Source organism: Lissotriton helveticus, chromosome 7 (genome assembly GCF_964261635.1).
Source record: "Lissotriton helveticus chromosome 7, aLisHel1.1, whole genome shotgun sequence".
NCBI lineage: Eukaryota > Metazoa > Chordata > Amphibia > Caudata > Salamandridae > Lissotriton > Lissotriton helveticus.
Genome location: NC_136068.1, coordinates 186,176,327 through 186,202,548, shown reverse-complemented (window position 1 = coordinate 186,202,548; position 26,222 = coordinate 186,176,327). Strand labels below are relative to the sequence as shown.

At 45.0% G+C, this 26,222-nt stretch overlaps 1 protein-coding gene across 1 annotated transcript in view; it reads right to left on the bottom strand.

Moving 5' to 3' along the window:
* The window catches only part of CD40 (CD40 molecule), a 136,667-nt gene that overhangs the window by 16,698 nt on the left and 93,747 nt on the right, over positions 1–26,222 (bottom strand). The window contains exon 8 of the mRNA XM_078651915.1: positions 3,359–3,396. Coding sequence (XP_078508041.1) covers positions 3,359–3,396 — 38 coding nt within the window. The remainder of the gene's footprint in view (positions 1–3,358; positions 3,397–26,222) is intronic.

Genomic DNA, 26,222 nt, shown 5'->3' with positions numbered 1-26,222 from the left:
TTTGTATATAATGATGCCGTTTATGAGTTCCTCTGATTCACTAATGCCACTCTGTTGCATGATTTTTATTTTACTTTTAAGAATTATGAGTTGTGGCAATTTCTCTGTTATTCATGATATACTCTGATGCACCTGTGGATTTTTCCTTATTTTTCCTTACGGTATCATTATGAACTGTACCTAACTGCTTTTATCTTTTTAAAATCTTAATAAACATATTGAACTAAACAAAAAACACAGTTGCAGACCGAGGGATGAAGTGGGCTGACTGAAAGAACCTGCAAGTATAATTTACATATACGTTTAATAAAATCAAAAGGTAACACCAGAGCTAAGGCCTAAAAATAAAGGAGAAAAAGAGCATACATGGCAGAAAGAAAAGGACTCATAGGGGAAAAGAACAAGGGCAACAGGAGATGATGCAAGGGTCGGTGATAAGTAAAGTCACTGGGATGACTACAGGAGCATTATATAAAATCAAGCATGGACTTGTGAAAGTATGAGCATGTCTCCAACAGAGAGCTTTAATTACAGCCGGCAGAGGAGGGGTCTAAAGAGAGTGGAGAGTGATGAAAGAGAAAGTTGGGTGGGACAACAGAGAGATCAAACATCATAAGACAGAAAGACAACTAGCTAGTGGGGTCACAGGAGAAAGAACAGTGCTCAGAGTGAAAAATCTGTGTTGCTGGGCAGATCACTTGGTGATGCTTGGCAGACATGTTGTTACTGAGTGGCAGAGTTAAAATTGAATTATGTATAGTGTGCTGTGCTGCAAACCTTTGGCCAGATTTACTAAGCTCTTGCATTGCCCTTGTGCCACCAAAGGCAATTCAAGGGCTTAGGTGAGACTTACTAGGCCACGCAAAGCCACTGTGTGTGCTCTGCATCGCTTAGTAAATCCAAAGTAACAAAAGGTAATGCAAATTGATGCCTTGTGTTACATTGCATTGAAAAGGCGCTCCATTGGTGGATCAAAGGTGTTTCCCTGCATCACTCCATGGATTTAGATGCCATCCCAGTTTTACTAAGGGTACTAAACCTGGGAATGAGGCAAAATGGTATGCCTTCCAACCAGAGGCGTAACAAGGGGAAATATCTTAATTTCTCCTTGTTATTTCCTCTTTCTACATGTGCTGAATTCGGCAGAACTCCCAGAGAGTGGAAATGCCTCCCTTCCTGCACAAAAAACAATCCTGCCTGTAATGCAGGCACCCTTGCACCAGGTGCCTGCGTTGGCGCTAGGCAGCTCTCAGTGCGACAGCGCAGGGAGAAATAAGGAATGCACTATATCCTAGTAGACATTGCACATTCCTGCTCTCTCCCGATCATGCAGAGCAGTGCAAAAAGTTGTCTTGCTGCATTGTGCTGCGTGATAGTTTGACAAATCTGCAACACAATCCCTACCAGATACAGAGGGATAGAGTAATTAATGGAGGAACAGACAACAAATCAGGAAGATCCTGAAGACTGACCTTAAAGCCAGGTAAAGTATGAATGATACGAATAAGTGTCGGCATGTAATTACACTAGTGGAGGCCGAAAGTGTCTGATTCCCCTCTGACGTCTAGATTTCGAGCACACGGATTTCAGGAGATCACAGATCTCTCTTGGGAACACAGACCCTTCTTCGTCTCTCCATTCTATCTAACTCCTACCCCTTTACCCCACCCTTACCCTTCTAAACCCCATTTATTTAATCTTCTACACTCTTGAAATGTTTTTCTAGTAACTGATGTAACGTGTAACTGAAGTAATTTTATAATTTCTGTGGAACCTTATGTAAAGCGCTCTGATACCTCTGGGTCTAGCCAGCGCTATATAAAACTTTTAAAATAAATATAAATAAATAAATACATAATGTCCTCTTCCGAAAATAAGACAAAGTGAGGCCTACCAAGTGTCTTGAACCTGATTCACAATGAGCCGGCTTTGGAAATCAGTAGGCAGAAAAGCTGCTTTTTGTCATCTAGGATTGAGTGATGCTGAACATAGCTGGTGAGGCACAAAGCGAAGTAAATGCCTTAGTTACTGAAGTTTAAAGAGGAGAGGATGTGGTCTCAAGGCTACAGTGGTCGACCTCGAACCTGGGGAACCAGACTTAAGTCTCGGCAGGGACGCTCAACATCCTGTGATTCTGGGCAAATCACTTAATTTCCCCAAAATTAATATGTCCGTCGGTAACGCAACCGGTGCTCATGTAAAGTGCTCCAATACCTTCTGGTTGAGTTTGCGCTATATAAAACTATTTTTTTTAAAGAGGGTACCCATGGTTCTTGCTGCTATTGGTCAGAATAACGATAGGGCAATAAAGAGGAAGAGAATTTAACAATCAGATTGTAAAAGAGATCAAGGCCAAGGATGTACAGCACCTTCATTCACCAAATGGATCTAAGCTGCTTATCATCATCCTGGGATGGTGCAGTGAGCTAAAAAACGGTGATGGATCAAGCCCTGATCTGTTGACTGGGTAGGAGTGTTCTGATTAACTCAGATACTCTGTCCATCACCACCCCCTTTTTGTAATTATTTTGGCCACCTTAAGTGTGGAAGGGTATGCTCAGACATGAGTCCCTTGCTCACTGCACCATCAGGATTCAAGCAAGCCGGGCCGAAGACGGCTGTAATGCCAGAAACCGGTCCCCGGAAGCTTGTTTCCTTTCCAGTGAAGAATTGGCTTGGTAGTTTGGTCTGCCCTGTTCCCATGATGCACTGGGCCAGGGACAGACTAATTTGCATGTAGCCAGGTTCTGAACTGGGATGGTGCAGTGAGCTAAAAAACGGTGATGGATCAAGCCCTGATCTGTTGACTGGGTAGGAGTGTTCTGATTAACTCAGATACTCTGTCCATCACCACCCCCTTTTTGTAATTGCTTATCATCATCCAGCACTAGATGCTGCTGATTGGTGGGATAGGCTGGACTAACATGACATAGGATATTTATTGAAGGGTTCATATTGATGATTGGTAACTTATCGGTTGGCAGAAGACTTTTTGCTGATTGACAGGGTGCATGACAATTTAATATGATTTTGCCACTAATTTTGAAGGGGTGCTTAATATTGATTAGCTTGGGTGGTGCCAATAAATGGTGCAATTAATATTGATTGGCAATTATTGACAGGGGAATATTATTGACTGGCTGAGTGAATGCTTCTGGCCAGTGGATGCTGTTATTGACTTACACTGATCAGACTGATGATTGTAAATAAACCTGTTAATGACTGACAATGTTGAGGGTGAATTTTGGTAGGGGACCTGCTAATGATTGTCACAGCAATTTCTGATTGACAGCACTTGACACTGTCTGAAGTGGAATTGAGGTCTTGATGATTACTGACACTTCTTAAGACCACTTACCGGGTTCCTCCTGAATAACGATTCGCACTTCGATCGGGCTGAAAAAGAAAAATGGCGAAATGTAACCATCAAGAACACTTTGATTATATTCCCTAACAAGGCTTAAATACCACAATTGTGCGATAACATCCTGTAGCCCAGATTCATCAGGGCATGTGGTTTATAGGTAAACTAATTTGCCAATTGGGCTACTGACTTATACAGGGGTAGAAGTAATTAGGAGAGAGTGAGCAAATCAACTGGCTTTGAGGTAATTGATTGTAGTCAGTGATAGACAGCAGTGTAACCATACTTTAATATTGAATCAATTTCCCATTCCCTAATTCACAAAAGATTTGGGTTGGGTTTGCATTACATTTTAACGCACACCGCCACAAAATAGTTTTTGGTATTTACAAAGAAATGCAAGTGCCTATTTGTGTGGGTTTTCTTTTCTTCTTTTTAAGTAACACCAGGCACTGCCTTGACCTGCCTTGAGTAATTTTGTGCCAGGAAGGCATTAAATGGATGCTTCGTGCACCCAACCATGGATTTTGACACAAACCCATATCTACAAAGACTTTCAGACATGTATTTCGGCCAAAATGGTGCGCCTGTTTAAGGTTGTCCTAAGAAGAAGTATCTTTATTTACTGTGTTATTTGCTCCTTGAATGCGTGCTGCATTCTGCAGCACACAAAAAGGAAATCGCTTCAAAGGATATTTTTTGAGGAGAAAGGCATCCCTTCCTTCACAAAAACGACCCAGACCACAACGCTGATACCCCAGCACTCTGGGACAAGGGTGCCTGCGTTGGCGCTAAGCAGCACAAAGTGTGCCAGTGCATGGAGAGTGCAGAGCTGCACCATTTCCTTCAAGATACAGCGCAGTTCTGCTGTCTCAAGGTGATGCAACACAGTGAAGCGCCGCAAATTTGCTTATCTGCCCTGCGTTGCACCACTTATTTGTAAATCTATCCCTAAATCCCGTTTGGCATAGACACACTTGTTGGGTAGGTATTAACCAATCAAATGTGAATCTTTCCACATCAGCATCTAAAACTCCAATTTCTTCTCAAAAGAAATAAATCACATTAGTGCACAATTCTATGCAACCGCATTGTGTTGTATTTTGCTTATCTATGTGAGTGTGAGTGAGCCCCAAAGAAGATCGTATACAGTAATCCAGCCACAACTGTGCCAATGTTGTATCAGGTCACATACCGATTAACGTATGGCTCCTAGTGCTTCGTGTGATCGTTTAACCTTGCTCACGATTCAGTTTTGCAGCACATGCATGTGTAGGTATTTTACTTTCTAATAACGTATGTTTTAATAATTACCACTTTGCTATTGTAAAGTCCAATATTAAAAAAATTGTTTCATGGTAGAATTTACAAACATCTCAATGCTGTCAAGTGCTTATTTTTGTTTTGCCATAACCATGCCCGCCCCCCATCCAACCCCCCCACTCCACCCCCCACCGCACCTCGATAAGCATCCCCATCAAATAAAAATATAAGCCAGGCAGTGCACCCCCTCGTAAATGGAACATGAACATACTTTTGGCATACTAGATATTATACTGTGCACGTTTTGTGTCTCACATTGTCCTTACTTGTGCTGTCATGCTTCTTCTGAGGTACCACAATGCTTTGGGCAGTGTCGCGCCTTAGACGCCTCAAATGAAACACTGGAGTCGGAGCTCGGATTTACACATCCACCTTTATTCCCTGCCAGGATGTGACTGGCTTACACTCTAACGTCAGTTCCTGTTCCTGTTCCTGTTCTTTACTTCCCCTTCCTGCTTGCCTGCTCTGTCCTCAGGCAGAGTCAGGCATGACGACACGACATCTCCCCCTTTTGTACAAAGTCCTGCTGCTTCTTACATTTCTTCAACGAGTCGTCTGGGTCTTCTCACTTGACGCCTGGGGCGAACTTCTCGTTCTGGCGTGTGGCTGCGTCGACCGGGCTCGTTGATGATTCTAGGAGAGTCATGACGACGAGAATCGTTGCTATCACTTTGACTGGCGGGGTCACTCGAGGTTTGACCCGAGTATGCATCTTGCTTGTTTGACGGAGTGTACTTCTTGAAATGCGATATGTTCCTTGTTATCTGCTTGTGATCAGCTTTTGCTGTAATCATCGTGCCTTTCCTATTGTGAACTTGCAATGGAATGTCCAGGTATCGGCTGTCTGCTTTTGTTCTCCGGTCACCTCGTACTATGACCCAGTCTCCTTTCTGGATGTCGACGTCTTTGGCATGTCGACGTTGGTCTGCGTATGTCTTCATTTTCTGTTTCTTTCTTTTGTCAATTTCAACTAGCGTGTTGTGATCAATGGTGATGACCCGTGGTTGGAGCGTCGTGCTTGGTGTAGGTAGCCGTGTCCTGGGCGCTCTTCCCAGCATTAGTGTGGCTGGGCATTGGTTTGTGGTGTTGTGCGGAGTGGTCCGGTAGGCCCTCAGCACTTCGTTCACGGTCTGTTGAATGTCTCTGCGTGTCAGTTCCGCTTGCTGGATTGCTCTTTTTAGCGTCCCCATAAATCGCTCCACCATGCCGTTGGCTTGTGGCCATAGAGGAGTTATTTTCTGGTGCTTGAAGTCGAAGTGTTTCGCGAACTCTGCGAACTCATGGCCGTTGAACGGGGGTCCATTGTCGGACTTTATTCTTGTAGGCACGCCCCATGCTGCGAAGATGTCATCTAGTATGGGGATGACTGCTGTTGCTCTGGTGGATGGTATCATGTGTGCAAACGGAAATCTTGAGTACTCATCCATGACGAGCATGATGTGTTGTCCTGATTGCAGTGGTCCAAAGAAATCAACTGCGACTTGTTGCCACACTCTGTCCGGGAGCTCAGACATTTGAAGTGGAGCAGGGGGTTCCTCGCGACTGACCAGTTGGCAGGTCATGCATTCTTTTAGAGTTGATTCTACCATCAAGTCGAGAGACGGGAACCAGACTCGTTCTCTCAAGGTCTTCTTTGTGGCATTTATGCCTCTGAGTCCTTCGTGAGCCAAGTTGATGATGCCTTGGCGTAATTTGTGTGGTATCACAATTCTCCCCCCTCTTAGGAGAAGTCCATTGTCACTGATGGAGAGTTCATCGTGAATGCGTTGAAAGGCTGTGAGGTCACTGAGGTGTGCGGTCGAGTCTTGAGGTGTGGATTTGACATGGCGCCAGGAGTTTGCACGGATGTGCGTCATGACAGCTTGAATGAGCGGGTCCGAGGCAGTTGCTTCCTGAATGGCTTCTAGGGGAACCGTGGGGGGACACGCTGCATCGATGACAAAGTAGATGTAGTCATCCGCTAGTGATTGGACAGGTGTGGCACAGGGCAGAGGATGCCGAGACATGTAATCGGCAGGATTCTCAGCCTTGCCAGGCTTGTGGATAATCGTGTAGATGTAGTCTTGGAGACGCAACCCCCACCGTTCAATACGCGGCGGCATCTTGGCGTTGGGGTTACCAAAGATGGTTATCAATGCTTGGTGGTCGGTAATGATGGTAAAGTGTTTACCATACACAAACAGGTGGAAGTGTTCACACGCCCATACGACGGCCAAGCTGTCCTTTTCCGGCTGGGAGTAAGCTTTCTCCGTGTCAGTGAGGCTGCGGCTGGCGTACGCGATGATGTGGCGTTGGTCGGAGTGGTCCCGATATTGAGCCAGGATGGCGCCTAAACCCACCGGACTGGCGTCAACTGTGATCTCTGTTCTCTTGTTGGTGTCAAAGTAGGCGAGGTTGATGGCTGAGCCAACTGCTTGTTTGATCTCCGTGAAGGCTCGATCACACGCTTGTGACCACTCGAAAGGCTGACCTTGACGCGTTAGTTCTCGGAGTGGGTAACTGATGGTGGCGTAGTCACGAATGTAGCGTGCGCAGTAGCTCGCCATTCCGAGGAAGGAGCGGAGGTCACTCACGTCTCGGGGTGTCGGGGTGTCAGCGAGCGCTGCTACCTTGTCAGGGTCAGGTGTCATCCCTTCACTGGAGAAAGTATGTCCGTAGAATTTTAGGGTGTTTTTGTGGAACTCACACTTGGAGGCATTCAGTGTCAGGTTTGCTTGCAATAAGGCGTGGCACACCCTGTCCAGTGCGGTGTCGTGTTCAATCTGATCCTTGCCAAATACTAGTAGATCATCACTGTAATTAAAAGAATTTGGAATTCCTTGAATTATTCTCCGGATGGTTTCTTGGAAGATTTCGGCGGCCGATGAAATGCCGAAGTTCAGGCGTTTATAGCGGAATAGGCCTTGGTGAGTGGTAAATGTTGTAATGTACCTTGATTGTTCATGAAGTTCTAACTGGTGATAACCTTTGTTAAGGTCAAGTTTGGAAAATATCGTGGCGCCATTGAGTCTTGTGATCATGTCACTTATGTGTGGTCCCGGGTGGCGTTCTCGCTCGATGGCGGTGTTGGGGGCACGCATGTCCACACATAACCTGACCTTGTTGTCTTGGCCTTTCTTCGGGACTACTACAACTGGGGATACCCAGGGGGTGGGTCCCGAGGTGCGTTCAATAATGTCTGTTTGTAGAAGGTCTTGGAGCTCGTCATCAACAGCTTGTTGTAGGTGAAAAGGCACCTTCCTGTGATGCTGGGCAACAGGTGTCACGCTTTCGTCAATGTGTAGCTTCACTTTGAAATGATTTAGTTTTCCCAGGCCCTTGAAGAGTTTTGGGAATTTTGCCACGATGTCAGGGGCATCTTCAGTCATATATAGCAATTCCACTAGTTTTAGTCTTTCAGCTGTTGGCAAGCTGAGCAGGCAGTCGGCCACATCAGGCCCTTCTACTACATGTACATATGCTTGAATTGTCCTGTTTTTGAATGTTAGTGTGGTGGGAAATCGGCCTAGACATGGTAAGGGCTTCCGAGACATCCATGTGAATATGCGGACTGCCGCTGGTTCAAGTTTTGGTCTGGTCTTCATGTTGTAGTATTCCAGTGCACAAATATAGTTGAGCGACGCTCCTGAGTCCAGGACAAATTTGGCTGGATGGTCCCCAATCATGATGTCTAGCTTGGGATATCGCTTCAAGCGGTCTGGGTCAGCCACCATGCAAATATACTCATCACTGCTTTGCGACACAGTCGTGTGCGACGATAAGTCGCTGGATGAGGATCTGCGCTCTCGACGTGAGCTTGTTGTATGATGGCGGGAATAGCGTGTGCTTGTGGAACGGCTTCGTGGTTGGTATGAGCTTGTTGACTGGTCGCTGGATCTCGAGGAGCTGGAGGATTGTCTTTCTCTTCTCGTTACGCCATGTGCATGATGTCGGGTGCTGGATCGCGGGGCAGGAGACTGGCGTGTTGATTGTCTAGCTTGGCAGGCTATCTCGAAGTGGTTGTCCTTCCCGCATCGATGACATCGTTGGCCTATCGCCGGGCATTGTCCTGAGTGAGGATATTCTTGGCCACATCGGTAACACGCAGGTGTGGATCTGGTGGACTTGGCGTGTCGTGGTTCTCGTCTGGGTGACGGTCTCCGGGAGTTGTGCTGGTGTTTGCTCGCCCTATGTGTGCTCGTCACGTGCCGAGTGGTCTTGCGTGCTTGTACTCGAAGAGCGTGGTCTTTGAGGTCAGGCTTGTGAGTTTCTATTCGCTTGGCATGGTCTTCAGCTTGGTCATTAATTCTCGTTAGTTCTTCTATTTGTTCCAGGGTGTAGGACTTCTTCAGGAGTCGCCTGCGTAGTGATTCAGATCGACAGCCGTCGATGATGCGAAGTCGCAGTGCATCTTCCGTCTTGAAGTTCTCAAAATCACAGTGTCACGTCATTCTTTTGATATGCGTGATGAAATCGCCCATACATTCTCCCTTTTCTTGGGCGGCTAAGTTAAATACATAGCGTTCATAATCAACGTTGCGCTTGTGTAGGAAGCGTCTATCCAGGGCAGCTTTCACTTCATCATATGTGGCGGTTGCTGCGTCGGGCATTTCTTTAATTATTTGTGCTATCTCTTGGCCTGCTAGAATTCGCAGCGCCACCAGTTTGCGTTTTGAATCTTGTACGAGGGAACCCTCCATGTAGTCCTCAAAATCCTCACTCCAAATCTTCCACACAGGTCCCATTGTGTTACCTGGCGTCAGCACCAGCGGTTGAGGTTGTCGCATGAAGGGTGCTCCTACGGACGCTGCTTGATGCATCATGGTTGGATTGGTTTGTGTTGGTAGACTCCCTCCTGTAGAGGAGCTGGGAGGATCTGTGTCAGACATGAGGTATGTATGAGGTTGCTCTGCTTATGGCACTCCTTGCTTCAGGTAATGGTGAGGGTCCATGTTGTTTATGAGGGGTTTCGCTGCTTAGGGCTCTCTTTTCTTCACGTAGTGGTGAGGGTCCGCGTTCCCGCTCTTTTCGAGATGTGAAGTGGTTGCGCCTGACTTCAAGATGGCCGCCGTGGTAGAGACGTGTGTTGTGCAGGACCGGCGCCTGACTTAAAAATGGCCGCCCGGTGGGACACTGTCTTCTCCTCCTCTCTCTACACGCTCATGCAGCAGACACACGTGCTTTATTCCGCTTGACTTCACGCTTGCATTTTAGCAGGACTCACCCGCGCATCTGTTGTCTGCCTTCGCGGGTGAGCGGGATCGTCGCGGCCACCGCAGTGTCACTTGCGCTGGATCTGCGCGTTCTCGGCGATGCTGCTCGGCGGGGCTCCTCTTTACTCAGCGCAGCGCGAGCGCTTCGCTCGCTTTGTATTTAAGGGGCAGAGGCCAGGTTGGAGCTCATGGCAGTCGGTGGTGCCGGGTCTATTTTCGCCGGTTTCGCGCCTTTTTCTCTTCTTCTTAGGCTGCCACCAGGAGGACTGCAGACTCGTCGTCGGGCTGTGCGACTTTGTTTGTGGGGTAGACACATCCCATCCTCGTCGCCATTGTCGCGCCTTAGACGCCTCAAATGAAACACTGGAGTCGGAGCTCGGATTTACACATCCACCTTTATTCCCTGCCAGGATGTGACTGGCTTACACTCTAACGTCAGTTCCTGTTCCTGTTCTTTACTTCCCCTTCCTGCTTGCCTGCTCTGTCCTCAGGCAGAGTCAGGCATGACGACACGACAGGCAGGTCCATTGTCTGTCAGTCTGTCTCGACATCATGGACACAGTGACTGTCAGAACCTCTGTCTGGGTCTGACCCCTTCAATTACCTGCTGGGAATCCCAATAGACACGAAGCCCTACTTAAGAGTTCGGTAGTAATAGAAAAGTCTCCCTTTTATTGAGCAAACGTTATCTGGAGGAGAATTATCCTTCATCATGACAAAACTTTTGCCTCCCAATTCTGCCCTTCCTCCAGAATCGGAGGACTTTTCGTTAACACCCAACCTTAAGGCTCTCTTTGCAATCAGAAACCTACAGAAATGTTTAAACAATCAGAATTACATTATGTGTGGCCAAAACTGCAGTCCCTCTCCACCCCCAGTCAAATCGTGCCAGGAAAAAAAACTGCCAGAATTTGTGCAGGGGAACTTGCCCCACATTCTGAGTTTTGCAGCGAAGAATGGCGGGAAACACGTGGTATTGCTGTCATAATAAATACTGCACCTAGTGGTATCAGTGCTTACCTGGTGTGGTATTACAAGGGGTGGGCGAAATTTGTATAGTCGCGCTAAGCAACGCTCCGCGAAACGGTAAACAATCTCCACGAGCACACAAAAGTTCCGCAAACACGCAGCATTGCTTGTTCCGCCCGTTCGCGTTGCTTTTTTCCTGTGACAACTGCTGTTTGCGTGTTCGGGGAGAAATATCTTGCGAACATGCATTTTGAAAGCGCAATCAAGCAAAAAATTCCGCGAAGCTGCGGAATTTTTGGCACTTCCACGGAACGCGAAATTACCCAAATTACGCGAGTGGAACGGAATTTACCGCCCAGGCCTAGTTATTACCAGTGCTTTAAATGGGCCGTAATGTGTACATACACTTTTTTATTTTGAAAGCCAGAGTATCTGTACTTCTCAAAGGAGGTGTCATCCTTTTAATTGGAGAGTCCCGGCACTTTTCGGTAACACGCAGGAACACGGTTACAGGATATCTGCAGCTCTATAAGCACTGGCTATTTACCTCTCAAAATTAAAAGCAACTTGTAATCAGAACTTAATTCAGGCCCATGGTATGGCGCAGGTTTTCTCCATTTTCAATTCCTGAATCTCTGGCGCCCCCTGATAGCCCTGTTATCAAGACTGTGTGTGTTTCAACAGGTTTCTCAGCCTCAAACTCTAGTCCCGATTGGTGTTTTTTTTTTTTTTGTTGTTGCTGCAATTGCCTTTCTGCATCCACCACGCAGCAATTACATTTTCAGTCAACTTCCATTTGTTAGCCAGAGATAAACATTTGAAATTAGATTTATTTAGCTTAGGCAAGCACTGTAATTTATCAGGATGCGAGGGAAAGGAAACGCCTGAAGAAAATAATTTGTGCTCAATGACACAATCTTGATGCGCGCACATCATGCTCAACTAAAGGGGGTAACACATGCCGGAGGGTCAAACGCAATCCATATTTGTGAAAAACAACTGCGAAAATTGTTTCGATAAGATTCATAGGAGGGAGGAGGAGGCGGGAAGTGCAGCACGTTCTGTTCAAAAGCATTTTTTTCTGGCTTGTCAGCCTTCTGCATAACTAATACACAAATATTTCCACTTAAGATCATGCTCCCTAAAACAGAATTATTTGATAACGCATCTCTGACTTGATTAAAACTGTAAAGCTGTTTTTAACACGTTTCCACTCTCCAGAAAATATCCTGCATTTACATAGCGGGTGGTGGATTTGCCATTCTGATGTTCTTGTTTTTGCTAACAAAACAAATATGGTTACAGAAGAATACATAGTTTGTTTCCAAAGATATATTGTTTGCAAACTGTTGGACTTGGCCCTTTTTGTAGGGTCATCCCTGAACTTTTTGCCTTCCTCCTAGCCTTTTTTCTGACAAGGTGTTGGTGGTTCTAGGACTCTGGGCACTTTAGCACTGCTGTCCAGTGTAAAGTGCGTGTGGTCTCTGTGGTAAACATGGTAAGATTGGTCTACACCTGTTTGGCATATTTAATTTACATGTCAGTCCCTTGTAAAGTGCTATCTCAGATACCCGGGTCGGTAAATTAAATGCTACTGGTGGGCTTGCAGCGCTGGTTGCGTCACCCACCAAAGTAGCCTTTCAAACCTGTCTCAGGCCTCTGCCACTGCAGGGCCTGTGCGCGCAGTGTTACTGCCGCTGTGACGTGGCACCTAAAGTTTGTGCCATGTCTGTGACCACCTTTTACTGCATGTCAGTCACCCCTAAAGTAGGCCCTAGCTAGCCCTATGGGCAGGGTGCATTGTAGGCGAAAGGTAGGACAAGTACCTTAAGTGTGTGACATGCCCTGGTAGTGACAAACAGCCATTTTGGTTTCTTACTGCTGTGAAGCTCCCCTCCCATAGGAATGCATTGGGGATTCCCTGATAAGTGTTTCAGTGGTAATTCCTGATATGAGAGGAGCAGCATGGTCAGGTTTGGTATGTGTGGAATAGTAATAATAAATGCTACGCAAAGGTGTGCGCAGATTTACTATCACTATTTTTGAAATGCCACTTTTAGAAATTGACATTTCTGTGTGCTATGTGTCTGCCTGCCTGATGTGTATTGCATGTCTGGTTCTGGAGTGACAGGGGCTGGTGAGGTGTGTGTGGCTCCAGGGAGGGCAGGGTGAGTTAGCGCTAGGCTGAATAGGAGATCTACATTTGGAGTAGTGGGAGGAGTAGTCCCTTGACCCTGAATAGGGCTGTGCCTGCCTGGGTGAATGCTGGCTCTGCCCCCCTGTGGTGGTCTGATGACAGAGCCCCCACCTGACAATGGGGAAGAGGAGCCCTGTAAACAGAGTGCTCCAAAAAAAAACAGAACCAGTTCCGGCTGGTTCCCCAAGCCCTGTGCCAAGGGCAGAACAAAGGAAAATGGGGTATATGCAGGGGCTGGGACCCCATGTAAGTGTGCTTCCTTGTGCTTCTGGGGAATTGCTGCTACTGGGCTCCAGGAGGTACCGCCATGAGGGACTATCTCCCTTCTGGAGGGCCCTGTGAGCTGGCCTGCCTGGGCCCAGTCTTGTGCCCCTGAAACGTTGCTCTTTGGAGCTGTGACCCCTAGCGCCTTGTGAAGTCCTGTATCCCGATTCCAGGAAAGGGGGAACGTGGGGCCGTGCAGCACTGTGCTGGGAAGTACCTGAGAGGGAATCCCAGGGTAACGATTCTCCCGTGCTGCTGGTGGGGGAATGGAAGCCCACCCCGCATTTGGTTATGTTCATCCGCATTTGCCAATATTGCAGAGCGGGAGCCCACCCTGCATCTGTGCTTATTTTAACAGCAAGAGCCCATCCCGCAATTGAAGCCGCAAGGAGCGGAAGCCCACCCCGCCTTTGCCAGAGAAGGGAGGAAGCGCCGCAGCCAGACCCGGAAGACAGGCAACTTGCCTGGTTGTCGGCCGTGCCGCAAGAGAGAGATGCCGGCGACCTTCCGGCGGGAGCCCACACTGCCTTCTGGTAGCCAGCAGAAGCGGCCGGTGCAGAAAGGAAGTCAGGCGTGATGATGCCTGACGATAGGCGAAGCTCCTCGTACGGAAGAGGAGAGCCCCGCGTGTCTGCCGTAATCAGGAAGGCAGAGAGAAGCCCCGGTGAGTTGGGCTGGCAGAGGCACCCTGCTAATGCCAGTTGGAGGAGCGACTGGAGCCCCGAGAGGTCCCAACGCAGAGCTTCCCCGCGTTGGACGAGACAGAGCCTGCGCATCCAAAGCCCCGGTGAGTGGGGCACAGTTAGATGCATTGGACGGTGCCGCGAAGGCAGCAGGCGAAGCCCCGGTGAGTGGGCACCTCAGGAGGCACCTTGGTGCCAGCACTGATTTGTCTTTGGGGCAATATTGTTTTAGAGTCCCAGAGTGGGGGCTCAGGAGGCGCGGCAGTGCCAATGGTAATTCCTCAGCTGCACCGCAGGAGTGCGGGCAGCTGCAACAGTGGGGCATTTTTTTTTTGATGATGAGGAGGGTGTGAGTTACACCCCACGCCCCCAGCACATTGCACAGCATCTTCACTGCATTTGAAGCCAGAGGGTTACTTGAGAGACCCTACATTTACGCCCTGACTTTCCGGACAAAGGGCATTTGAGCCCCGGTGAAAGGTCAGTTGGCCTGGGGTCATGTTTGGGTGAAATTGGTAGAGCGCAAGGTTCTACAAAGCTGCATAATGTGTTTATGCTTGTGATTTGTGCATAATGTGTTTAGGCTTGTGATTTATGCACAAAGTGTTCTATGCCTAATGCTAATGTGATATAATGCTGAGGTCATTATTGTGCCAGCAATTACTAGTGGTGTTTTGCATTTGCTACTTGTGCTGAGTGATGGTTCTGACAGTGGCCCGATTTGCCCTGTCATGTATATAATCCCCTGTAGATATTGCCTAGTGCCAGTTGGCAAAGTGTATATGGGTGATTATGATTCTAATGTGTTTTGGATAATACAAAGGCTAATTTTTGTATAACCTGGTGTGGAGTTTCTTCTGTAGTGTGCCTAGTGTGCTGCTGCTGTGTGTGTGTGTTGCGCAAACGCTTTACACATTGCCTCTGGGATAAGCCTGACTGCTTGTGCCAACCTACCAAGGGGGTAAGCAGGGTTTTTCTTCAGCGTGTTACTCCCTTGCCCTGACTAGAGTGGTGATTTCTGCCTGACTTAGGCACAAGCCATAGCCAACCAGAAATCCCATTTCTAACACAAACTAAACCTTCTGATTTGCTGGGTAGATCAGAGCATTCTACTTTCCATGCTAGCTCATTAATTTTGCCTACTGCTGCAGGCTTTACCAAACGTTAGTTACACACTTGTACATTATGGGCCTGATTTCAGTGCTTAATTTGTAAAATATTAAGAGCCAGGTCTCGCATCAGGAGGCCACTGCAGCTAGCACCACACACTGACCCTGCCATGCTGCTAAAGATAGTAACAACAAACTACTAACCCTCACACTCCTACAAGAGTGGCAAGTCTAACTATTTCAGGCCCCCAAAGCTATAAAAATGGCTTGGGTTGCAGGTAATAGTCATTTGTAATGTAAATTAAATTAATAATTAACTGCTGTTGTAGTCTTCTCTAAATTAGCCAGATAGCGCCACCTTATGGCAGACTGCACAAGCGCCGATGTTGACAATTCAGTGCCAGTGCCGAGCACCGGAAACCACCGGCTCAAATTAAGCACTGCCTGATTTGAAGACATGGGGCGCATATCTGGCATTAAAGCTCTCCAGAAATGAGTAATAATGTGGTTTATATATGCCAGGGTACTCCTAAAGATAACACTGATTCTTGTTTACTCTGGCACATAGCATCTAAGTTTTGATAGAGCAGATATTACTCTAAAGGGATTTTATGACAAAGAAAGGATCTATGACACCTTTTCACGAGAAAGTAGCAAATGTGTGCACGTTACACGTTGTGAGAAATGACACAAATAATATGAAACATAGTTACTGCATCGTAAACGCATGCAGAAGAAAGGTAGATTAAACATATATTATTCATTCAAAAAATATAGTGTGATTTTATTGATGAAAATATATAATTTTCTTAACATGTGCTAGTAATATGTAAAATGGTAAATTCTCACGTCACAGAGTTTATCGCTAATCAACTTGATTTTTATATGCAAGTGTGAACATTAATAAGACTAAATTAAAAACAATATGAATTAACTTGTTTTTTATGTGAAAAATGATTGCATGGTGACATTGCATGCAATAACGTGTACACCGAAAATTACAAAAGGAAAAATAGGTGTTGCACAATCATAATTAACCCTGCTATCATGAAACTTCTCTAGAAATGTATTTCAGATGTATAATAATGATTTACATTATAAACAAAAATGTTTAGATTCAATATTAGTTATATGTACACTTTGGTATATTAAAAAAAATTATGAGTACCCTATACTTACATAATTTAATTTCAACCATATTGAAATGAATATGAGTGGATCAATGATATATTTGAACTTCTATGCTTTGATTTTCGTTTAAATGTATGATTCACTATATAATTATATTAGCTTCAAATCATGTAGGCCTCATTCTTAGAGTGAAATTGTTGCCTGGGATAACCAAAGTCTATGGGAACATTCCACACTATTGCCAGTAGTATTGAATTAATAACTGTTTCCCTTGACTTCTCCTGTACAGCACAGAGCACTTGTTACATTTATTGCAACAGTTCAGAATACCTGCCTGGTACAGTGCCCTTTTGAACTTGCTATGTCCTTTCCTCAATGTTAAAAAATATAAGAGAGTTTCCCAGAAACCAGAAAGGACCGGGTGTCAACAGTATAAACAAGAAAAGATTCCTTTCTGTGCTATTAAGCTTTCAATGGGTGACCGAAGGGCCTACGCAAAAATCATGGTTGACTTTTATACCATAATTGTGACACAAGTATTTAATACTACACAACACAAGTATTTACTGTTTGTTTCTCTGATTTTATTTTCTTTAAAAACGTTTTTCTTTTCAAAATTAAAAATTAAAAACATAAACTCATGACACATTCAATCTATATTGTGATAAGGATCCTGTGCTCTGGTACATTTGAAAAAAACTTATCTAACAATTCCAATTTACGGTAACTATCTCAGAGACACTGGTCCAGATGTTTTGCACAAAACTTTACACAAATCACAATTTAGTAGACAATCCAAAAATTACAATCAATTAAAATGTAGTACATGAACAGTCCTTAGTCGACGCGTTTCGGTGCTTTTGTAGTGATATGACACCTTCCTCAGGACAGACGGAATTAAAAACAGGTATAATCTTCTTTTTTAGTTAGTTGACTATTGGTCCTTCTTATCGTTTAGGGCCAGATGAGATTCAATTTAAAACGGGAGCCACTCTTATGGATGCTCTCAGGGTTTTTAAAAACAGGGAGAATCGTGTTTACGGTGTCTATATTGTTGCTACGTCTTTCAATCTGCGCAGAACAACTGATCCTTTTTAGTACACCTGTCACCTATAGGTTGAAAGTATATCGCCTACTCCAGCTGACTTTCTTCTCACATGGAGTCGCTTTTTGTTTGAAGTATCGCTTGTATTCTGTGCGGCCGTGTATACTCGAACGGCGGTCTGTTCGCACCTTCCTTCTCCCTGTACTCGGAACTTTCCTCAATGTGCCATGGTTAAATGTGTTGCATGTTGAATAACTTAAGGAACTGAGTAATCGATCCACCTACTTTCCGGAATCTGTGTCTTCTTTACGGTCACGTCACACTCATCCTATATGAACGGACCAATGGACTAAGTGGTCTGACAAGTTGAAGTGATGCACGGAGGTATCACCTGAGAACTACCGGAGTATTATTGATTATCCTAAGGGAATCTGGAGAGGTGCTGCTTTTTTGAGGAAGGTCCTTTTTGGGGTTTCTTCTGCTGGCTTTTCTGCAACTTTCGGGAGTGGAGCGAGAGCGTTGCGTTGCCTTCCACTCATGCTGCTGTGACCCTTGCTGTTACAGTGGTGGACATAGATATCACTCTGTCTAATTCGATTGGACTGGCTCCTTGAAACTTTCCTGAACTTTCCTGAACAAGTTTTTGCTAAAGCCTAAGCTGAATACCTATCCATACTGACGCACATTGCTGTGTGCGCCAAGGTGTCTATGTTGGCTGAGCGAGACTGCACTTTTCTGAATCTTCTTTCGTTCCTGAAATCCAGAGTTTTGGTATTTGATTAAATCAACTTAATCTGAATACAAAATCTGAATGCTAAATTTCTTAATGCAATTGTTTCCATTTAATCTGGTAAACCAAATTAACACATTTGCCTTGACTCTGCTGTTCTGAATCATTGTCCTTTGTGAATGTGCATTCATTCTGGGTTACCCTATGACTAAAGGGAAATGCAAGAGGGAAGTTTCTGAACATCAAATCCTGATGTTCATACTCTTTATTGCTGTATCAGAACTCCTCGTTTATATAATCCTTGCCCGCCTATGTTTCTTTAGGAGACTTGGGTTTGTAGTGATCAAATTTTATGTCTATGGTATTTTCATAAGATTTATCTATATGAGCTTAATTTCGAGTTTGTAAATGCAGTTATCCTATTCCTGGTTCTCGTTGGGTAACTGCCAGTTTCTCCAACTTTCCAACCCATCTTAGCACAGAGCAAGATCCATCGGAGGACCAATTGAAATTGAAATAATAATAAGTAAAGTAAGGGCCCAGTAAAGGCTGCAGCAGTTTCTAACACCAAACACCTCTTACAGTGCCTGCCCTTGATATCAAGAACAGTCAAAGCAAGCAGCATGGCAATTTACCCATTCACATGACATGGCAAAGCACCAGCGGATTTCACCTAAGCGATAAACTCAACATGGCATGGTTCCAGTTAAACAGAAGAAGGTTTCTTACATTGCCACACAAGTTGGGACCCGATTACTTTCATGCATTGAAATACTAAGAGCCTGGGTGACCAAATGAGGTCTCGGCTGAACGCGCAGAAGGGAGTCTCCGCCGAGAACCTATTGTGGCCGTGTCTCCTTTCAAGGAGACAATCCTGGCCGCGCGCATCGCCTTGGAGGCGATTTCAAACGAGCACGCGAACGTGCTCGCTGCATTCTCTCAGACACACACACAAGCGCCCATGCACGCACGCACGCACATACAGCCTCCCCCACACACATACACACGCGCACGCACACAGGCACACGAGTGCTGCCCCCCCCGCCCCCCCTCGCACACCGACACACATACAAGGTTACCAAGCCCTCCCCAGCCCTTTCTAACTTACCAGGCCAATCTCGGGGGACCCCGCCGCTGCAGCTCTTGCCAGCTCCTTTCACGGGGCTCCCTCTTGGTCAAGGGAGCCCCGCAACACTCGCCTAACCTCCTGCTGGCGGGCTCGGGGCGCTCCACCGCTCACAGGAGCCCCGGGCCGCGATAGCATGCCTCCTCTTCCGGTCCGGACGCGGCCCCGCCCCCGTCACAGGCGACATTGCCTGACTTCCGGTGGGTGCGTAGATTTTTCTATTTTTCCACCTGCCCCTTTCAAAATGTGATAGCTTGCGGCCAGTGTGGGGCGGAAAAATTAATCTCTACTTTGTAGCGAAGCAACTTCTTTGCTGCTGTGTTTTATAGATTAATTATTAATAAAATGTTAATAATAGCAACAAGTTCACACAGACTTGAATGCCATTTATTCGCCTCGCAATTACAATACAAACGCACATTCATGTTTGGAGTGTTTGTCAGTTCTATTTTTATACTAAATGTATCATGGATAAAGCTCACTCTGTCTAGGAGGCAACGTAGCGTTTACATCGCAGAATATTTTTGAGGATGATTACAGCCTACGTTGGTCAGCTGAACTGCAGACCGCCGTGTTCTTACAAACTAAAATATAGAAGAAACTCAGGGTCTCCAGAAATCTCATGATAGTTGTTAGAATTTCGATCGGTTTTTTTCTTATTTCATTTTTCGTTACATTATCTTAAAATGAGAGCACGTATATTGGGGTCGTACACATTCTCCTGGCTGTTTATTGTCTTAAAAAACTTGTTATCTGTATTAAGAGAGAGACTGACTACTGTGCGCGATTTACTTTCCTCTTGTAGACTGTTCACAGAGTAGTGAGTACAGAGTGCAGAGAAGTGGGTGCAGAGTAGTGAGTGCAGAGAAGTGGGTGCAGAGTAGTGAGTGCAGAGTAGTGAGTGCAGAGTAGTGAGTGCAGAGTAGTGAGTGCAGAGTAGTGAGTAGTGAGTGCAGAGTGAGTGTGCAAAGTAGTGAGTGCAGAGTGAGTGTGCAGAGTAGTGAGTGCAGAGTGAGTGTGCAGAGTAGTGAGTAGTGAGTGCAGAGTAGTGAGTGCAGAGTAGTGAGTGCAGAGTAGTGAGTAGAGTAGTGAGTAGTGAGTGCAGAGTAGTGAGTAGAGTAGTGAGTAGTGAGTGCAGAGTAGTGAGTTGAGTAGTGAGTAGAGTAGTGAGTAGAGTAGTGAGTAGTGATGCAGAGTAGTGAGTAGTGAGTAGAGTAGTGAGTGCAGAGTAGTGAGTAGAGTAGTGAGTAGTGAGTAGAGTAGTGAGTAGTGAGTAGAGTAGTGAGTAGTGAGTAGTGAGTGCAGAGTAGTGAGTAGAGTAGTGAGTGCAGAGTAGTGAGTAGTGAGTAGAGTAGTGAGTGCAGGGTAGTGAGTAGAGTAGTGAGTAGTGAGTGCAGAGTAGTGAGTAGTGAGTAGAGTAGTGAGTAGTGAGTGCAGAGTAGTGGGTAGTGAGTAGAGTAGTGAGTAGTGAGCAGTGAGTAGAGTAGTGAGTAGTGAGTGCAGAGTAGTGAGTAGTGAGTAGAGTAGTGAGTAGTGAGTGCAGAGTAGTGAGTAGAGTAGTGAGTAGTGAGTGCAGAGTAGTGAGTAGAGTAGTGAGTAGTGAGTGCAGATTAGTGAGTAGAGTAGTGAGTAGTGAGTGCAGAGTAGTGAGTAGTGAGTAGAGTAGTGAGTAGTGAGTGCAGAGTAGTGAGTAGTGAGTAGAGTAGTGAGTAGTGAGTGCAGAGTAGTGAGTAGTGAGTAGTGAGTGCAGAGTAGTGTGTAGAGTAGTGAATAGTGAGTGCAGAGTAGTGAGTAGAGTAGTGAGTAGTGAGTGCAGAGTAGTGAGTAGTGAGTAGAGTAGTGAGTAGTGAGTGCAGAGTAGTGAGTAGAGTAGTGAGTAGTGAGTGTAGAGTAGTGAGTAGAGTAGTGAGTAGTGAGTGCAGAGTAGTGAGTTGAGTAGTGAGTAGAGTAGTGAGTAGTGAGTAGAGAATGCTGAGTAGTGAGTAGTGGGTAGAGTAGTGAGTAGTGAGTGCAGAGTAGTGAGTAGTGAGTGCAGAGTAGTGAGTAGTGAGTGCAGAGTAGTGAGTAGTGAGTGCAGAGTAGTGAGTGGCTGGCCCTGTTTCTAGCTCAAGCGGCACCGACACCTGTAGTCTAAAGATAATACCTCTGCCTCAAGTGAAGTACTCTGGTACCCAAGGATGACTAGCAAACAATATTATTCACAACGTTGCTTACTATTCAGCAACATTTGACAGTTTGCAAATCATCTTTATAAAACAATTCAGAGTTTGATAACAAATTAATGCAACACATTGTAATATACAATGCCAATAGCTCAAACTTTAATGCTGCGAGACCTATTGCATTGTAAATGCTTGTTCGGTTTTGCCGGCACAGTGCTTGCGCTGTGCTTGTGAAATCTCTTGTATTTAATATATCTTAAAATGGGGGCTCTTATCAGTTCCCATTGCTGAAATACTGTGTTCTTTTACTTTTAACTTCCCCTGGCTGCATGCATTTATGATACTTCTACTAAAGCTGTTCACATTGTCTAAGTCACATTCACTGTCAAGAAAAGATCTCTTCCCACAGAAAAGGCTGACAGCTTCTAACAGTATGCTGGAATGCTTGCTTTTTATTACTTAGTTTTGCCACACAGTTGCTTAAGCCTTACAACATTTGTTGCATTTCCTATTCATGCCTCAGTACCTTTCTTTCCCCTTTGTAGGCATTATCGGATTGATTTTAAAACGTAATAAATTTGGTCATTATGATCAAATTCTATATGGTGTAATAAACATTGTGCATTCAAAATAAAGTTAATATAGAGGAGCTTTGATATATTTTACTACTAAAAAGGCAGCCACAAGTGCAGTTACCTTGCAGACAACAGGGTCATGAATTGAATGGTGCAGCAGGTGCGGTAGCCAGGGCCCAAAAGTTGTCAGAACATCTCTGAACACCTAATATTGCTGTATTTGACTACTAAACAGGCAGTTTCAATTGCAGTTACCTTGCAGTTAAAAGTAACTTGATTTGAATGGTGCAGCAAGTGCGGTGGCACCGGGGCCTAAAGCTCTAGGGACCCCCACTAAATCCAGATTATTGCTAAAATTGTAAACTAAACAGGCAGTTACAAGTGCTGTTACCTTGCAGACAACAGGGTCATGATTTCAATGGTGCAGCAGATGCAGTGGCACCGGGCCCAACAGTTAGAACTCCTCTAAGCACCTAGTACTGCAAACCTTTACTAAAAACAGGCAGTCATAATTGCAGTTATCTTGCAGTTAAAAGGGGCTTGATTTCAATGGAGCAAGGTGAATTGGCACTAGGGTTAAAAGTTGTCATAACTCCTATAAACACCAAATATTGCTATATTTTACTACTACACAGGCTGTCACAAGTGCAGTTATCTTGCAGACAACAGGGTCATTATTTGAATGGTGCATCAGGTGCAGCGGCACCGGGCCCAACATTTATCAGAACTCCTCTAAACACCTAATATTGCCATATTTTACAACTAAAAAGGCTATCGCAAGTGCAGTCATTTTTCAGGCACTAGGGTCATGATTTGAATGGTGCAGCAGGTGCAGTAGCACCTTGCCCAAAAGTTGTCAGAACGAATCTAAATACACAATATTGCCAGATTTGACTACTAAACAGGCAGTCAGAATTGCAGTTACCTTGCAGTTAAATGGGACTTGATTTGAAAGGTGCAGCAGGTGCAGTGGCTCTGAGGCCAACAGCTCTAGGGAACCCACTAAACCCAGATTATTGTTACATTTTTACTACTAAACAAGACAGTCACAAGTGCATTGATCTAGCAGGAAACAGGGTGATGTTTTGAATGGTGCAGCAGGTGCGGTGGCACCAGGAACAAAAGCACCAAGGACCCCACTAAACACCTACTATTGCTATATTTTACTACTAAACTGGCAGTCACAAGTGCAAGTTACCTTGCAGACAACAGGGTCATGATTTGAATGGTGCATCAGGTGCAGTGGCACAGGGCCCAAGAGTAATAACACTTTACCAGAATTTCTGTAACTTATATTGTACAACTACTCAGCAAGCTACTAACTTACAACAAAAAACAACTTATTATTTATCACATAGGCAAAACCTAACGCATTTACCAATGATTGTTCTGTTTGCCTCCACTCCACTTAATTCAAACATTCCGGCATGGACAATGTCTTCTGCACCCCATTCCGAAACCCATTATGGTTCAACACAAAGGAACTCAATGTCCACAATATTCCAGGTCCTTACCATAACTTAAATCACTATATACAGACAGGGCCCGAAGCACTTGTGGCAGAGGTCTCCCAGTCATAGTGGGGGGCGTTCACTCGTGGAGGGGGCCCGCACTCATGTGGAGGTCTCGACACAAATGTGGGCCCCCACCAAGTGTGGGCACCTCCGCCACGAGGTCGGAGGCCTTTGTGAATCAGTCCCACAATGCTTAATTTGTAAAAAAAAAAAAAACATAAGTGCCAGGGCCTAAGATTGTTCTCAGGTAGCACCTGCAACTTCCACCTGCCACTGTCCCTGCCAGCACGGACAAATGCCAGGAACAATGCTTCACATTTACTATCACATTCATATAAATGTGGCAATTTCGACTACTCCTGGCCACCCGCAGCTGTTCAACTGGCTGTATTATTTTTAAATATATAGTGAATTGTTAAAACATTTGCTGATTTTTAAAAGTAGAAAAAGGGCATCACCATGTTGGTGGACTGTCATAAATATGTGCTGGTGGTAAGAAATGAGTGTGGGTGCCATGCACAGCAGACACCAGGACAAATTAAGTACTAAAAACAGAGAACCACCTACATGCCAACATTTTAAAACAGGGAAGTGGGGATTTTGAAAAAAAAAGTGGAATGTATTTTCCAAATGTGTTCATATGGAAGAAGATGTCATTGTACTAGACATCTAAATAAAGCCATTGTGGTGTACAAATCTGTAGTATCCAACCAAAACCAGGTCTATTGGCATGTGTGAGACCTGTAATATCTCTCCCCATCCACCAACTCCTCCTCTTAAACCCACTTTTGAGCCTTTCGGACTTCAAGCCTTTCCTCTGGAAGCCTGGTGCTACTGTTATTGAAGACCTTGTGAATGGCTTCAGGACCTGCTCTGACAGCCTTGTGCCAGAGTCCCCATACTCATGTTTTCTGCACCATCATGACTCAACCCTTTTCTTTTACACCTTCCTCCCCCCTTGTTCCTTCAAAGAGGGATGAGAATTGAATGTCGGGATCTTCCCTCCCAGTCCCCCGCAAGACTTCTCATGCAACCCTTACCTGTTCACATGCTGAATTTGAGTCCATCCTGTTCTAGAATACTACTGCCTGTTTTTGATGAAATCTAATGGCACACTGAGAGGGTTTCCTAACCTATCCTAGTCCATATCCCGGTAGGGATCTAGTCAGGTTTTCCCTAAATGAACTCTGCCAAGACTCTGCACTTGGCACCTCAAACTACTATTATAATCAACCAGGCTCTGAGCCCCTCTGGAGTTTATTTATTTACTTACTTTACAATTTATATGGTGCACCTGGACCGGTTGGTATGAAGGAACCTTACTTTACAGCAAAGGGTAAACACTTTAGGATCACATCAAGATGGGAAGAGAACATACTGAGAAACATGGATGTAGTCAGAATTCACGAGAAAAAAAAATTGCTCTGGCTTTTCTGGGGCACAGAGTTTTCTGCAGAACCAGCCCATAGAATTGCAAATTACGATCAACCAAAACCAGAGGCTCCATGGTCCCTTTTAACTGTAACCCATCACAATGGCATCAATAGTAGCCAATATGTGGTGGCAATTAACTAAATTGGCCTCAATGGTGACCATATTACAGCATATAGCCAGCCACGGCCCGTGCAGATCACAGCGGTGGGGCCACGTGGGGGGGGGGATTTCAACAGACTATGATGAGGGAAAATTATTTATTTAATTTTCACACGTCATCTTCCATCGAAATCCCGCCCTATCGATCTTACCCGCATGGGCCGCGGCTGTATATAGCACAGCACGTACCGAAGATTAAAGATGAATTCGGCTGTTAACAAAACCAAGGCCATATACAAGGATCACACCCCACAGTGTGATGCTTTTAGATAAGAGTAATAGAGATAAATCTCTGTCTCCTATTATGCAGTTCAGCTTAGAAGAGAGAGGTAATAACTTAAATAATTGAGCTATTAATACTTCCTGTTAACAGTACTGAGATGAATATTGTATAGAAATCTCTTGGGCTGACCCAATCCCAGATTAGTGGAAAAAAGCAAGATAAGTATTGGCAAAGCCAGTAGGCCAGGAATCTAGTTGGAGCCATAGTATTTTTTTTTACTGCAAGCATAAGCCACAAAAAGCAAACGTGCCTCTGCCTAAACATGAGAGTAAAAATGTAAATAAAAAATAACCACAGTACATAATTTTAATATAAAGGAATTGGTGCTTCCTAGAAGACAAGTATACTTGGAACAGGCTCAATAAAAAATTTGTTGTAATGCACACCACAGGAAAATATTATAATTATTGTCACAAAGAAAAAAGGAAAAGTACGATTGGTTGTGAATTACTTTAACCTGAGGACACTGGACAACAAACAAGGAAGACATAAAAATTCACATATTGGCAAAGCAAATAAATATGGTGTTGGCTGCCGGCCTTTTGCTTTTGTCGATGCTTGTTTTGTTTTATCAAGGTTATTGCAAAACTTTATTGTTGGTGATGCTGCTCACCCTTTACCATTGAAAAACAAAGCTTAAAGGAAAACAAATTGTTGGTATCAAAAAGCACACATTGCCATGGCAGCCCCTGGCACTAAAGGGGTCAACTTGGTGTCTGGAGGTGTTCTTTGTGAAAAGGCGCAATGGCATCACTCAAAGTGAAATTAGCCAATGGCTTTAGTGGGCTGATTCATTGCCCCATGCTTTATGCTGCGGCGGGTAGAAGAAAAATGTGAATGACACAATAAAAGACCAATGGATAAAGAGGGCAGTCTGAAAGCACCTATAAGTAAAGTTTTAAACATATAACTTAAGTGAAATCAGAAGCTCATAGCTAATGCCAGACCTAATAGACTTGAAA